At 36.6% G+C, this 14,126-nt stretch overlaps 1 protein-coding gene across 1 annotated transcript in view; it reads right to left on the reverse strand.

Annotated features, from left to right (window-relative positions):
* Positions 1–2,563: 2,563 nt before the first annotated feature.
* The window catches only part of DOCK2 (dedicator of cytokinesis 2), a 213,200-nt gene continuing 201,637 nt past the window's right edge, over positions 2,564–14,126 (reverse strand). Inside the window, exons 47-52 of the mRNA XM_029998203.1 lie at positions 12,163–12,300; positions 9,801–9,928; positions 7,911–8,091; positions 6,276–6,396; positions 5,071–5,213; positions 2,564–3,653 (exon numbers count right to left, since the gene is read on the reverse strand). Of these exons, the coding sequence (XP_029854063.1) occupies positions 3,579–3,653; positions 5,071–5,213; positions 6,276–6,396; positions 7,911–8,091; positions 9,801–9,928; positions 12,163–12,300 (786 nt within the window). The 3' untranslated portion in view covers positions 2,564–3,578. The remainder of the gene's footprint in view (positions 3,654–5,070; positions 5,214–6,275; positions 6,397–7,910; positions 8,092–9,800; positions 9,929–12,162; positions 12,301–14,126) is intronic.

The following is a 14,126-nucleotide window of genomic DNA, read 5'->3' on the forward strand; positions in this document are numbered from 1 at the left end:
AACCCAAACCATTCTATGCTTCTACTTACCCACAATTTCCATTGTCTAATAAAAAAGATTACAGATTGCATATGATACAGATAAAAAGTTCGATGTCAAGCAGTACCTGCAACAAATACACAGGTCTATCACACATTATTTCTCAGTTCAAGAACACAATGCATTCCTAAGGTCTGTAAAATCTTTAATAAAACTTCTTCCTGCTCGGAAGCTTGATCCTTATTGACTTATACTCTTAACACCTTCCTATAACTCACAACAGCTAATTTTTACTGTAATTTTAAGAGCACGACATTCCGCCACCCCCCCCCCCCCAAATGAATAATTGTCATAATTTCATAAGGAGGACTTGGACAGTATCACTACATGGAACAAACAAAGGCAGGTTGGATACCCATGATAGTTGAAGAATATTCCAGAATAACTTGATGTAGCAGAATGCTAACATTTGCTGCCTATGACCAGACCTTATGCTGCATTGACACAGCAGCTCTTCTGGAGCTAGACCATTATTACTAACATAGTGTTGCACTCCATGAGAGATAAAGCCCAGGTGCCTGTGTCTAAAATTCAGACATCTAGCTAACTGAACATACATGGCATGCAGCTTACATGCATCTCACACTGTTGCAGCGCAACAGCTTTCTACAGGTCAGCACATAAAAGCTTAGCTGCACATGCAGTCTTTCCTACCCCATGCTAAAAAAATGATTTAATACAGACTCACACTACCCAATCATTATCTTAGCGCCATGCAATCCAGAAAGCCAGACTGTCCAGACTATTTGAAACATCTGAGAGAAATTAACAGAAAGCACATGAAAACATTGTTGTATCCAGAAATGCTTTTTCTGACCTTGCATGGTGAGAGGTGGTAGGGCTATACAGATTGCAGGTGAAGCTACTCCTGCTTCATTAATTCCCTGGGACAGCAGCCAAAGCCTGACCCTATCTTGCAGTAAATTTCTGCCCTCTGTGCTTCACCCTAAAGAATGTCAAATACATAGGTTCTGTGCTGCCTGAGTAGATCTTCCTCTGCTTACATGAACTAAAGGCTTGTTTCGCTTGTGACAGAAATGACAATAATCAGTGCTGATCTACATTTTTAAACAGATGTTGCCAGATTGCCATACTTGCACTATATTATCCCAGGGCATCACATGTTCTTCATGCTACGTTGTTTATTTGGACTAAATGTCAGTATCCACTGCTCCTGGAAACTTGTGAATGGCTGGAGCTTGTTGTCCAAACATCCTTAAAATTCCAGTACCATGTATACCCTGTTCTTGGCAGTTATTTTTCCTTAGTTAATTTTGCTTTTCTGCTCAGAGTTGATTTACATTATTTCAGGCTTGAAACAGATCCAAAACTGGGCTGGCAAGAAGAGAACAATCTGTGATGTGGAACAACTAATAAGATTCTTGCCGATACTTTGTAAATTAAATGCGAATCTAAACTTTTCATCAAAAATTATACTAAAACCTGAGCAAAACACAAGCATGAATCTTGAACCACTAGCTAAATGCCCAGCACCAAACTTCCTTTGGACACTGTGCTCCTGGCTTCCTGGTATTTGTTTCTGGGGTCTTCCTTCCCTTCCATTCTTTGTACTTTATTTTGAATCACAGTACTTTAATTATAATCTGTAATAACAGCTTGAGCTAAAACTCTTTTATTCTACTCTCACATGAAAACATAGCTGCAAGATACAATAAGCAAAAGATAACCTTTAAGAAGTATCTGTACAAAGATTAAACAGTTGCTAAATCATCCTTTTCTTACTCGTTCCCAGTAGAACCAAACCTTTTCTTTTAAAATACTTTTTGTTTTGTGATATCAATATTTTTTCAATGTATCTGCAAATAATATTGAAGGACAACCTGGGCACCCTCCAGCTTCTCCCAGGTTAGCAAGATGTTAAACATGCAGCCCTCAACTTTTCACTTTCTCCCACTCACAGATAACCTACTCTATTAAACTGAGTTTTTTTTTCTAGAAAAGCCTTGTTCTTCCTCTCTGCTTCCTCAGAAGCAGTATCAAGTGAAAACCAAATGAAACAAAAAGTCTACCAGTATCCATGCCAACAAACACTGTGTAGTTAGTGTTAAAACTGGACCCATTTTATTTTTCTGTCTATGGTTATTCTAGTGGAAAGTATTTCTTGGCACCATATTAGTTCCAATGGCAAATATTTCAAACTTCTCACAGAAAACAATCGCTAATTATTTCTGTAGAAAACAGCTTCACACTGACAACTTGCAAAGAGAGTCTAAATTCATTAAATAGATTATTCATGCTGAACATAAAAGTGTTCACAGAAATAGTTAGGCTTAGAAAAAAACTGAAGGTGTCTTTCCATTGATTCAGCCACTCAGCAAGGAATAATTTTAATATCTCTGTCTTTCCCATATCCATATAAATGGCAACAAGGCCAGTCTCTCCCATCCACAACACTATACATGGTCATATTTTATTTAATGAATATAAACCTATGTAATAAACCTAGGTGTCTGAAACATAAAGGGATGAGTGAAGAAAATCAATTATTTGCCTTTTAGAAACCTTTACATTTGTATAACATACTTGCCTTTATTAGAAAGAACTGACATGTTATTAAAAAAAACAAATCCAAGATGCTGACCTGCAGTGCTGTCTAGCTTCATGCCAATAAGGCATTATCTTCCAACTCTACCTCATGAATTAGAGAGACGCAGATAATCAATTTTGAAAGCAGAAGACTTGGACTTGTAAAATTCCATTTGCTGTCAGTAAGAAACTATTACCTTATATACAATGATATCTAGAGATTTCAGGGAGAAAGATACAAGGCAAATAAAATAAATTTTTAACATTTTATTGATGGATGGTGGAAAATGCAGCTTTTGTTTAGCATACTGCTGGATTTAATATCAATTCGTACATGTGTAAATAAACTTTTGCACTTCTTCAACATAATAGCTGCTGCTCAGAAAATAACTCAGGCATATGGTGTCACAGTCACGGACATCACCCTGAGAAAGACTGAGGATACAGAGCACTGCGGTGGGAGCAGCATAGGGATCTGAGGACTGTAAATCACTACAACCACAGAGTAAATTGTCAGTGGCTATTTTGTGCTGAGCCATCTGTTGGCTTGACTACACTGCCAGCAATAGTTTAAAGATAGCTGGAGTGTGTCCATACAAGCTACACAAAATGGTAACTTCTATGCTCTTTGAAAAGAACAGGATCTGACTTACACTATATAGAAAGCATTGCAGATGGCCTCTTAATACATCTTTCTTCGCAGGAACAACTTTTGTCACCAGGGAACGCACAATGCCCTTTGACCTGTATAACCAGAGGCTCAATAAACTTCTGTTCCATATCCTGGCGGGCACATCCTGTATCGTTTTCTCTAAATGTTATTCCTATATCTATATCACAAGTAACTTGTCAGAGCCCATGAATATTGTTGTTCATATTCTCTATTAGCCATCTATGTTCTCAGTGCCTTTAGAGTAGACAGTGGTCTAAAATAGGATATATATGTCTATATAGTTATTTTTGGTTGAGAGGTGGCCTTGTAACAGGATGAATTACAGATCTGTAGATGAAGACTTGAAATGGTGCTCCACAGACTGCTTTCCATCTTCTAAAACTTTGGAAATGCGCTGCAAAAAAAGAGGAACAGAGTGCCGTATGTTAAAATGACTACTGTATTGGATTCAGTTACACGTATATTAATTACTAGCTTGTAGCCTCAATCTGTGGCTAGAGAAAAAAAGACACTGACCAAATCCTGGATATTTTGAATTAATTTCTCTATCCTGCAAACCCATAAACCTGTATTTAAGCTGTCCACATGATTCCAGTCATGCTGTGGAAGCATTATACAAATGGATTTTTAGCTTTATTCAGTCCTTTTTTAGACTTGTAAAATTGGACATTTTGTTGTCCTTATTTTATATGCTATTTAGGTTTAAATGTGAGTGGATGAGATCATGCTGAAAAACTGTTACTCCTGGGTCTGAAAAGAACAAGTATGTGATAAATTGAATATAATTGATATCCTACAGACTTCAAATTAATAGGTTATTCTTGTTCCTACTGGAAAAATATGATTATGAACACACCTAAATGCAGATTTTCCTAAATGTTGCTCCAAGGTCCCTGAAGGCACTGTCTATATTTTTTAAAACGCAGCAGAAACTAATGGATGAAAATGAAACCTATTCACCAGAAAAAAATTTTTAAAAAATTTTGTAAGAAATAAATCAAACTTTGCTTTGAGAGAACAGCAGAGTTGATACTTAAAATATTACAAGTGTCACAGAATGCTTATGCAGTATGCATATCAGTAGCTACCAGCATTTGTACTAAATATGATCCTCCCACTACCTACAAAAATAAAAAAAACTTTAAAACTTTTGAATCTTAGTATCTGCACTGAATATACTTTTTTATTGCTTCCAAACACTACATTAAATTCAATATTTTTAATTTTGTGAAATTACCACAGAAATCAGTGAAAGGTTTCCTACTTTAAAGGAGGGCAACCTGTTTTAAGCAACATTAATGACTCCAGTGTAAACCAATTTCTACTTTCAAATAAGCACCTCTGACATCAGAATTTGACTCACACTGTGCATTTTTTACCATATATGCTATGATTACCTTACTCTGATGCTAGTGCTAACTGCCTAACATAATTAAATCGGACAAGAAATAATTCCTTTCCTCTTTTGCTAATAATGTTACAGAAAGCAAATCAGGGAAAATCAGTCGGTCAAATGAGACCTCTTGTGGTACACATGCAGAACTGCACATCTGAGCCTTTTACACACACACACACACAGATGTACGTCCGTACTCCAGAAAGCACAGCCAGAAGCATATTTTTGCCTCCCCATAGAGCTTCCACTCCTCTCGCTGACGAGAGAAATAAGAGGGGAAAAAAAAAAAAGAAAAAAAAAAAGGTAAGAGTTTGACTCATGATTATGGTATTTTAAAAATGACTTAATTTTCAGAGCATAGAATTTTTAAAGAGGTTAACACTTTCTTTTTTCCCCATAAACACACAGAACTTACCATTGTTTTAAATAACTGGTTCACTTTCTTTTTTTTGAAGGTTTTCTTGTCACCATCTGAGGTGGAAGGAAACACTGGTTGACTCAACCTATGTGATGCAATTGTTTCATCAGGTGCCACAGGGCTGACGGACAGAGTTAATCCTTAGAGTAGAAACATTCATTGCACAAAACAAAACCAAAAAAGGAGAGTCAGAGTGTAAGATAAAGCAGAATTCAAAATAATGAACTACTGCAATTACTAGAAAGAAATGTGACATTTTTAATCTAACTATATCTGTAGAATACAAAGATAAGTAAAAATTTCCCCATTTGTTAATGGGGAAGCACTAAACTTCATTACACTGACACTGAATAGTGAAAGAAATGAACCGATCTGGTCAAAGAAGAAAAAAACCCAGATAAACAGATAAATACATGGAAAAGAACTGGGCCATGACAGTCTGTTGTGTTGTGCTAAACATCTGTTACAGACATCTGGAAAGATAGGGACAATGAGAGGGATAGATGAAGTGCAGGCTAAGAAACAGAATGTGCTATGGAAGAAGTAGGGGGTAAAGTGTGTTGATATAGGGCACATTTTCCCTGTATACCCTGGCCTAGAAATGAGTTCCACCTTCAGTTATGCTTTCCCCTTCTCTATCATGTAACTGTGAGTCTTCTAGTGGGCAGTTACGTTATCTTGTTTTCCCTTCCTCTTGCTCTGAGGGAGGCTTATGAGATTCCTCTCTAACGTCAAAAGCAGAAGTGGAAACCCTACTATGGGGCAACCTTTGGGGATATTCATGTGCCAAAGCAAAGTACAGAGCATTTCTCCCATGTCAAATGCTGCTCTCAGCTGTGAGGGCAGACTGCAGAAGCCCTTGCTTCTGCAAGTGAGACCCTACAAAGCAAGGAAGATGAATAAACCTTGCCTCTTTCAAGGCAGGGGGAATGCCCACACTACACAAGGAAGAAAAATTCGGAGCTCCAGAAGTAACACTTCTAGAACTTGCATGTTAGCACTAGGCAGCACAGTATTATCAAGCAGTAGTAGCCGTCCAGCCTCACATGCACAATACACACTTAAATTGTAATCTTTGTCTCAGAGGCACAGAGCCACAGAGAGCGCTACCTGCCCTGCTCAGAGCAAACCCTTTATTGCTATGTTTTCTTAACATAGCAATAAAGAAGTGCAGAACTCTCATCTTACTGTAAACAGCTTACCTGGGATAGTTGGCATAGAACGACTGACAGAACTCATCTGCTTGAGGACAGATGTTTTCTGAGGTGCCACTACATGTTCTGAGAGGTTGGTGTCACTCATGAACTCATATTTCCTTGACAGCTGTTTAATAAAAAGAATGTCATTAACGATGAACTGAGATATGAGCAACAAAGGTCTAAGCAAAATAATATTTTGTGACAAAGCATAAAAGAAAATAATTAATAAACAAACTATCATGCCTAACCCAAGTTCTTTATGGAATTGTTTGCTGAATAAACCATAAAAGTAACTAGAAGCAGTAGAATTGGGTCCACATACAGTATTATACACTAGCTAAAAATATGTAATGATTTTGCAGAGGATTTATAGTTAGATAAATACTTCTCATTCCACAGATAAAAAACATTACTCTAAAAAAGCTAGCTAGAAGAGATTCTGTAATCTGGAGCTGTAGGATGCTACTCCTACCATATCTTTGGAATAATACCAGCTCTGACTATGATCTGCAAAGTAAAATGAAGTTTAGAAAACATTTCTGCCTATTGCATTAACATAGCCAGCTTGGCTGCTGTGAGGCTTGATACTATTTTTCTGAAGCAGAAGAAAATCCTGAAACACAATACGTAGTGAGATTCCCACAGTTAGGTATATGTGTTATCTAATTTAATCAAAAGACAAAGGTGTTGCTTGTTTTTGTACATTAACGCTTCTCCGAGCATGACTGTGCTTTGTATCTCTCTTTTGTATGAGGACATGTAGTGTAAGACAATCATAATCCTCCGTAAGTCTCTCCTCCTTTCCCAAAAGAATCTTAGCTTTACACTGAACTCACTTTGCCTTTGATGATACCTTCAAAAATTTTTGATCAAATGGCTTATGGTATCTCCATGTAATTCAACAATCTGTTACTGTTATTGCCTGACATTTTAATTTAGGTAGTGCTTGTGTATCAGGAGGACATCTTTCAGGTTTTTTATTTTTTTATTTATTTATTTTTATCCTAAAAGAAGAAAAGTCTCCTGAGAATTAAATTACACCACCCTCCCCACCCCCCCCCGCCAAAAAAAGCACAATGTAACTTACATAAAATCATTCTAATGATCTAGCACTGCAATAAAAGCACTCAAATGATCTATGGAGCAAGAGATGCCAGTGCTTCCAAACTTCAGCCTGGCACCATTTAAGGAACACTGTTTGCAATCTTGCAATTTTCTAACAGCTGCGTGTCCCATAACAAGGTACAAAATGTACAGGGCTCATCACTTTTGAAATAGCCCTGACTGCAAGGAGCTGCCATGAAATGTCAGCACAGTCAATTGCCTCTCCACAGGAAAGCTAGCTTAACCCTCCCAATATAGTACTCCATTTTAAGCTAACCAAGCTTCAGAATTTGCAACTTCAGGGCTATATTATCTGTCATCATAAGCAAATAGATACGTTCTGATTTTTCCATTGATTTGTTTCCTCCTCAGCATCTTGCAGGTTTCATTCATGGCAGGGCAGATTGTCACTGCATCCTGCATATTTCCCTTTATGACAGCTAAAGTTCGATGTGATTTTTTTTTTTCCTAACCAAAGGAGTAATGTCCTCTTTTTTATGAATTATAAAATACTACACTAAATCAGTAACATACACATTTCATGTCAGAGATAGAAATATCAGGTGCTGTCTTCTCATCAGCAAACACCACACTGCTTCTTTTTGTTCTTTTTTTGGACCTTCTCATCTTTACTTCAGGGTGAGGATTCATTTGCAGAGCAGCCTCCTCTGATTCTGCTTTTACTGGCTTTGGTAGCACTACTTCCAGATCAAAGCTGCAGGAGCAAAAGAAAAAAGTACAAGTTGCTGAGTGATATTTTAAAAGCCACTGGTATTCTGATGTCATTTCCCCATGAAATATAAATGCAGGTCATCCTTTCCTTTGACTTTCTATGCAGCCTTGCAAACTGTTGGCAAAAAGTATATTACGTGCTTCAGCTGGCAATTGTAGATACAAGTAAGATGCCTTCAGGAGGTATAACATTGTCCTAAAATGCTGCAAAGAATGTAAAATATTAACATGAGGGCAAATCCTTTTTTAAAGATTTGCGCATTAGCTTAAGAACTTCTAAACTAAACAGAGTTAGAGCTCGTGTGGCATGGTGATGATGGTGCTGAAAGCAAGACATGCTATTTTGGTTGTTGAAAACAGCAGAACAGAGTATTACTATTTATTTTTTTAAATGCATCCCCCTATTTATTTCACCATATTGGACAACACCACACATACCCAGTGACTAAAAAAAAAAAAAAAAAAAAAAAAGTTCCTCATCTCTTCCTCTAATTTTTATAGTTTAAAAATTGTGCTATTTTTCATTTAAAAAAAAACAAATATGAAATTGATTCTGGCTTTACTCCCTTCTCTGCTGATGTAATTAGCCTACTAAACATGGGGCTGAACTTTTTTTTACAACATAAAAATTGATAAATCAAGTCGCATGGTAAATTTGTTGACCTGTGCTTCCTAGAAACAAATTAACATCGTAAGAACTAAAAATAGGTGCATGATTCAGCTGCTTAAGTGTAGCTGTCTGGTTCCATAGGAGGTGTCCGGCTTTATTAGAGACATGGGGCTGGAAGATATGACACAAATCATGTTTGTGTGCTACACCCTTCTTGTGTGGAAGCTGAAGGGCAGGAAGGGCAGCATGGGGCATCTCATAATGTGTGATACTACACATCTTTGTTAAACAACTCAAAAAATTTAAGTAGTGTTAAACAATGAACTGGCAGTCAAACATGCAAGAATAGAGGGGTATCTTAAGAAGAAACACTGCCAAGTTAGGGTCATACACCTGGACTTTTTACAAGTGAACCACTGAAAAAGGGAGATCAGGTGTTTAAAAAAAAATCACAATCAAACACTGCTCAGCAAGACCAATTTTATATGTACCTTGTTTGGGAAGAAGTTCTATGTGCCCAAAGGATAATTTATAAAGCGATCAAAACAATTTATGGATGAAAAAACTAATCAATACACCTATAACTGCTCTCTCAAACTTAAAAGTCTTTATGTTTCCCAGTGCTGCAGTTAAGAAAGCATATTAGGCAAAGCATTACATTACTACAGGCTTTACTAAAACATTCCACCTTCTTACCTGTAGGTTTGTAAGGGTTGTCCTCTTCCTCTCCAATTTTTACAAGCAAAAAGATGCTAATTAAATTATAAAGAGAAACTTGCAAAAAAACCCAATCTTTTTATTCTTTTGAAATGTCATTTAAATTTAAAAATACTTGTTTCCTGAAAATGAAATGTCACTTTTTTCAGTGAGAATTGAGTATATTTTGTCTATTAAGTTTGAAATATTGTAGCTTTAAGGCTGGAGGAAGTGATAGCTACAGTTAAAAATAATTTTGGTATAGTCTGAAGAGACTGCTAGTGGTCTTTATGCTTGAATGCCTTTTTTTACTCTTTTAGTTTCATCCCATAAAGCTGGTTAAAAACCAGGACTGAAAGAAAATTTGTATTATATTCATAACCAACCTTTCTGAAGCAATTTTGTTTGGAGTATTGCAGTCTGAATTCATGGAAGTCAGTGAAATAACTGATAACTGACGATAGGATCTCAGCATTGATCGTGGCCGTCCTACTCTCTTGTCATCAAAATCAGGCTACAGGATGGAAAAGAGAAACATATTCTATCAAACAACTTTGTGTGAACCTCATATCATCCCTTTTCACTAGGTCTCGAACAGGTGTGTTAACATTTGGCATGAAAGAAGTTATTTGCTACCATTAATTACTGTGATTGTATCTTCTGTCTGGATACACTCTCACTCTAAGTCCTCTCAAACTCAATGACACATTGAGTAGCTAAATAAACTACAATTAACATAATTAACTGTATGTTTGAAACAGAATTAAGAGAAACAGTGTCTGCTGATTTTCTTTTGAACAGACCTGGGGCACACCACTGAAGTACTTCCTTGGGCAAACAGATTCAGTTAGTCCGTGCCCCAAGACACTAATCACGCTCCATCTTCAATACAACATGTTCTGCCATCTCTATATGTTAATATAGCCTTTTTTAATTTTATGTTTGCAAATGTTGGACAAACTTAATATTTCCCTAATAGCCAGACAGGAGGAACAGGAGGATTCTCCAGGTCATCATGTATCCATATTGCACAAAGCCATATATGCTGTACCATCTCTCTCTGCAAAGCTTGAAGTTGCTATGTTCTGCAGTGGAAGGACATAAAGGAGATACTACTCCAAGTTTTCTTGAAGAAGATTTAGCTATGATATTGGAAATATTCAGTTTAATGTTGATGGTTATTTAGGCTTTGCAGCCTGGTACAAAGTTAACTGAAACAATCTCACTGATTTCCAAATGCTTTCCTGTTACTCTTGTTAATAAGGTAGGGACAAGGATCACACTTCTTGGCTAATTCTAGACTGTTTTCTTTCTTCAGGGGTGACTTCTGGGATCTACAATTGCAGAGTGCAGTTAGCTCTTCTCTCTTTTTCTGTTCAAGTATTTCCTGGGATGAGCATGCCTCCCCCTAATTAGCTCATCACAGTGTCATAATATGGGGCAGATTTCTGAGAGTTTCCCAATGTGTGCATACTATAAACTACTTTTTCAGCTCGCTTTAAATTTCTATCCTATAAACAGGATATGAACAACTTTTAAAAAAACATTTCATATTAAAGCACAGGGTTTTGTTCTGGTTATCCAGAAAATATTAAAAAATTATGTGTAATTTCATATGCCAACTTCCTAAGTACTTTGCTTCTGATGTCATTTCTCACTAAGACTCTGATGTCTAGCAGAAGACTTGGAAACATTTGTAGCTTCAAGAATTATTTTCAAATGTTTTGCAGAGTTTACATGTCACTCATCCTTTGAATGGCCAGAATCTTGTGATAAAGACACAGTAGCTGCATAACTTTTTTTTTTCTTTTCTCTTAATAAAAAAGGTCAGGCCAGCCATGAGAGAGAGTCAGACATGGTAAAATGGCAGTAGTGCCATTCATAAAGTACATTCTCTGCTCTTGCAAAATTTTAAATAGGTTGCTTTTTTAAAGTGCTGATCTGGAAGAGTGCTGAAGGGTTCAAGCATTAGGCAAGACTGCTAATTGTGGATTACAGCCTCTTTATTATTGCAAGGATGGTGGCATGGGACTGAAAATAAGAAAAACATACTGAGATAAATACATAGAATTTTCATCATATACATGTGTAACACAGCACAATATAAAAAATTTAGGTTAGAAACTCGCTACTTTTCCCCCTACAATGGAAGAAATAAATCCTCTTATAAAATCATCAATGCTGAATGAAACAACATAAAAAATTTCCAAAGCAACTGGTGTTTAATCACAAAAACCAGCCAACATCATTCTTGCCAGCCTGCACAAGCTCAGATAGACTATTTTAGTCAAGAATTGTCTGGAGAATTTGTGTTTAGAAGTTATCCTTCAATTCCCTTATATTTCAGTTGGGTCTCAACTAATATTTATAGTATTATACACGATAGGTTTTACTTCACAGCACAGTTGGAAGTGGCTAGCACAGGGAGACATCAATTGCAGATCAAAGCTCTAAACCACTCAGAAAAATTACAAAGAGGAGAATTTGCTTTTACTTCCTTAATAAGGTGGAAAAGAATTGCAATTTTAGTTGACATAATAAAATACTCCAAATCTTCCACAATGAGGAATATTTGATACGTCAGAGAATTGTGTCAAGTCTTTGAGACTATAAAACTCACGTCCTACTACCTTGAGATCACAAGAATACCCACAAGCAACAAAAGTTTAGTATGTGTTTTTGTTTAGAAGAACAAGATGAGTATTAAGTAAAGAGAAATTGCAGGAGAGGTTAAAAGGAGAGCAATACCAATTCTCTGGCTCCATATTGTTTTTCCACTTTAACTTTTAAATGCTTGAAACATTCCTCCATACGGTCATGGAAAGGACGAAGATTATCAGAAACTCTTCTTTCATGAATTTTAATTCCAGCCCCAAGGAAAGGTATCTTGAAGAGGGGAAAAAAAAAAAGAAGGAAAAAAGTGAGAATATTAAACTGGGTCTGACAAACCCTCTAACTCCATTTAAAGTATGTGCTAAGTCAACTCCAAAACTCTTACTGTGATTGGCAGATTTGTCAGTTGATCGCAGCTTTTAGCAGCAGCTACAAGATGGAAGGGGCTCTTGAAAAATGGGTGTGCTCAGTAAATTTTTGAAGAATGTTGGCTGCCTCATAGTGACTGTTTTCTCTCTTGTATGTATTTTAATTTTAATCCCTTATGAGATTAAACACACCGTGTGAGAGTTTAAAAAATTCTTAGACTACTAGTCCACCTGCTGAGGAAGGTGCCTGCCATAGTTCACAAGAAAGAAGGTAGGGATGAAAAAATATCCAAGTGGATTCCAGGCAGGTGGTTTCAAACTCTTCTCTTTCAAACAGAGGATTAAGTGACAGGAAAAGGTTTAAATCCATCTACTGGGGGCTTAATCACGTGATCGCTTTGACAATTGCTGCACCAATTTAATGTGTTAATGCCTGGTTACTTGAGGGTGACCTCTTCCTTTCTCCTCGATTTTACTCTGCAGAATGTACTACCCACTACTCTATACTACCCACATCTCACGAAAAATTCAGTAAGATAATGCTTTAATAGAAAAATGAACAACTCAAGCCATGAACACAGGCAGCTTGCACTAACCAGGCTGACTTTCCTCAATTTTATCCCTGTGCTTTTCTCTTTTGCTGCTCATCCTTCATGCCGGTGTCAGTGACAAGTAACCAAACGGGTTAAGATCTCTGATTCTTCTTACTAGAGTTGAAAGAAGGTATATAACAGTAGTTGTTAAAACCTAGGAGGGGGGGAAGTGCAGATACCTACGTTCCCTTAAAGGAGAACACCTGATGTAAAAGGTTAGGAAAAGGTCTATCAGTCCATTAAATACCTCCCTCCACTTGAATTTCTTAAAAAAATCCTTCTCCTTTGTCAGAAGGAATGGCTGACTTACCAAATTAAAAAAAAAAAAAAAAATTAAAAAAATCTTATAATGAAGCAAACTTGATAGTAATACTACCTTTCTAACCCCTCTTCCCTACAATGCTTTCCTTTGCTATTATACTGCTACTATCATCTCTGCTGTTATATTACTGTAATAATATCCAGTTAAAGGCAAACAAAACAAATCTTATCTTTAAAGACAATGGCCAGCACACTTTGACGTGCTGTTTAATTAGTAAGAAGTGTACTCACAAAGAGAAACTTAGTAGTGCTTCTCTTTAAAATACGAAGACATTTCATTACTCTTCAGTCTTTGAAGATAGTGATTTATGAGATTTGTGCAACATACTTTTAGCTACCATTCTGCCAGTAACCTTTTCTAAATGCTTTACCATTCACTTGTAGCTATTTTGCATTGACGTTTGGGATTTTTTTGTAAGATCCACTTAGATTCCATGCTTCGTTTTTGTGTTCTGACTCTATAAATATTATTAACATTGCATACATCTGTCCCCCCATTGACCTGATCATATTTTATGGAAGTTCAATTTCAATATAACTTTTAAAAACATGGTAGTAAAACCCATCTATTACAGACAGATCTGTTTATCCTCTTTAGAGGGATTTACAGGGATAGATATAAATTACCACTTTATTTCCTAGTGCCAGATGGTATTACAGTCAATTTATACCACTACCTCCACTGAGTACTTCTGATGGTCAGAAAGCAACCATATACAGAGCCTGTGGTGGGCAATGATACAGAAGAAAGCTGTGAAGGTTAGTGACTCAAACTAATAACCAAACTGAGATGAATCAAAATGAAACAGGAAGGAAC

This window comes from Aquila chrysaetos, chromosome 22 (genome assembly GCF_900496995.4).
Source record: "Aquila chrysaetos chrysaetos chromosome 22, bAquChr1.4, whole genome shotgun sequence".
Classification (NCBI taxonomy): Eukaryota; Metazoa; Chordata; class Aves; order Accipitriformes; family Accipitridae; genus Aquila; species Aquila chrysaetos.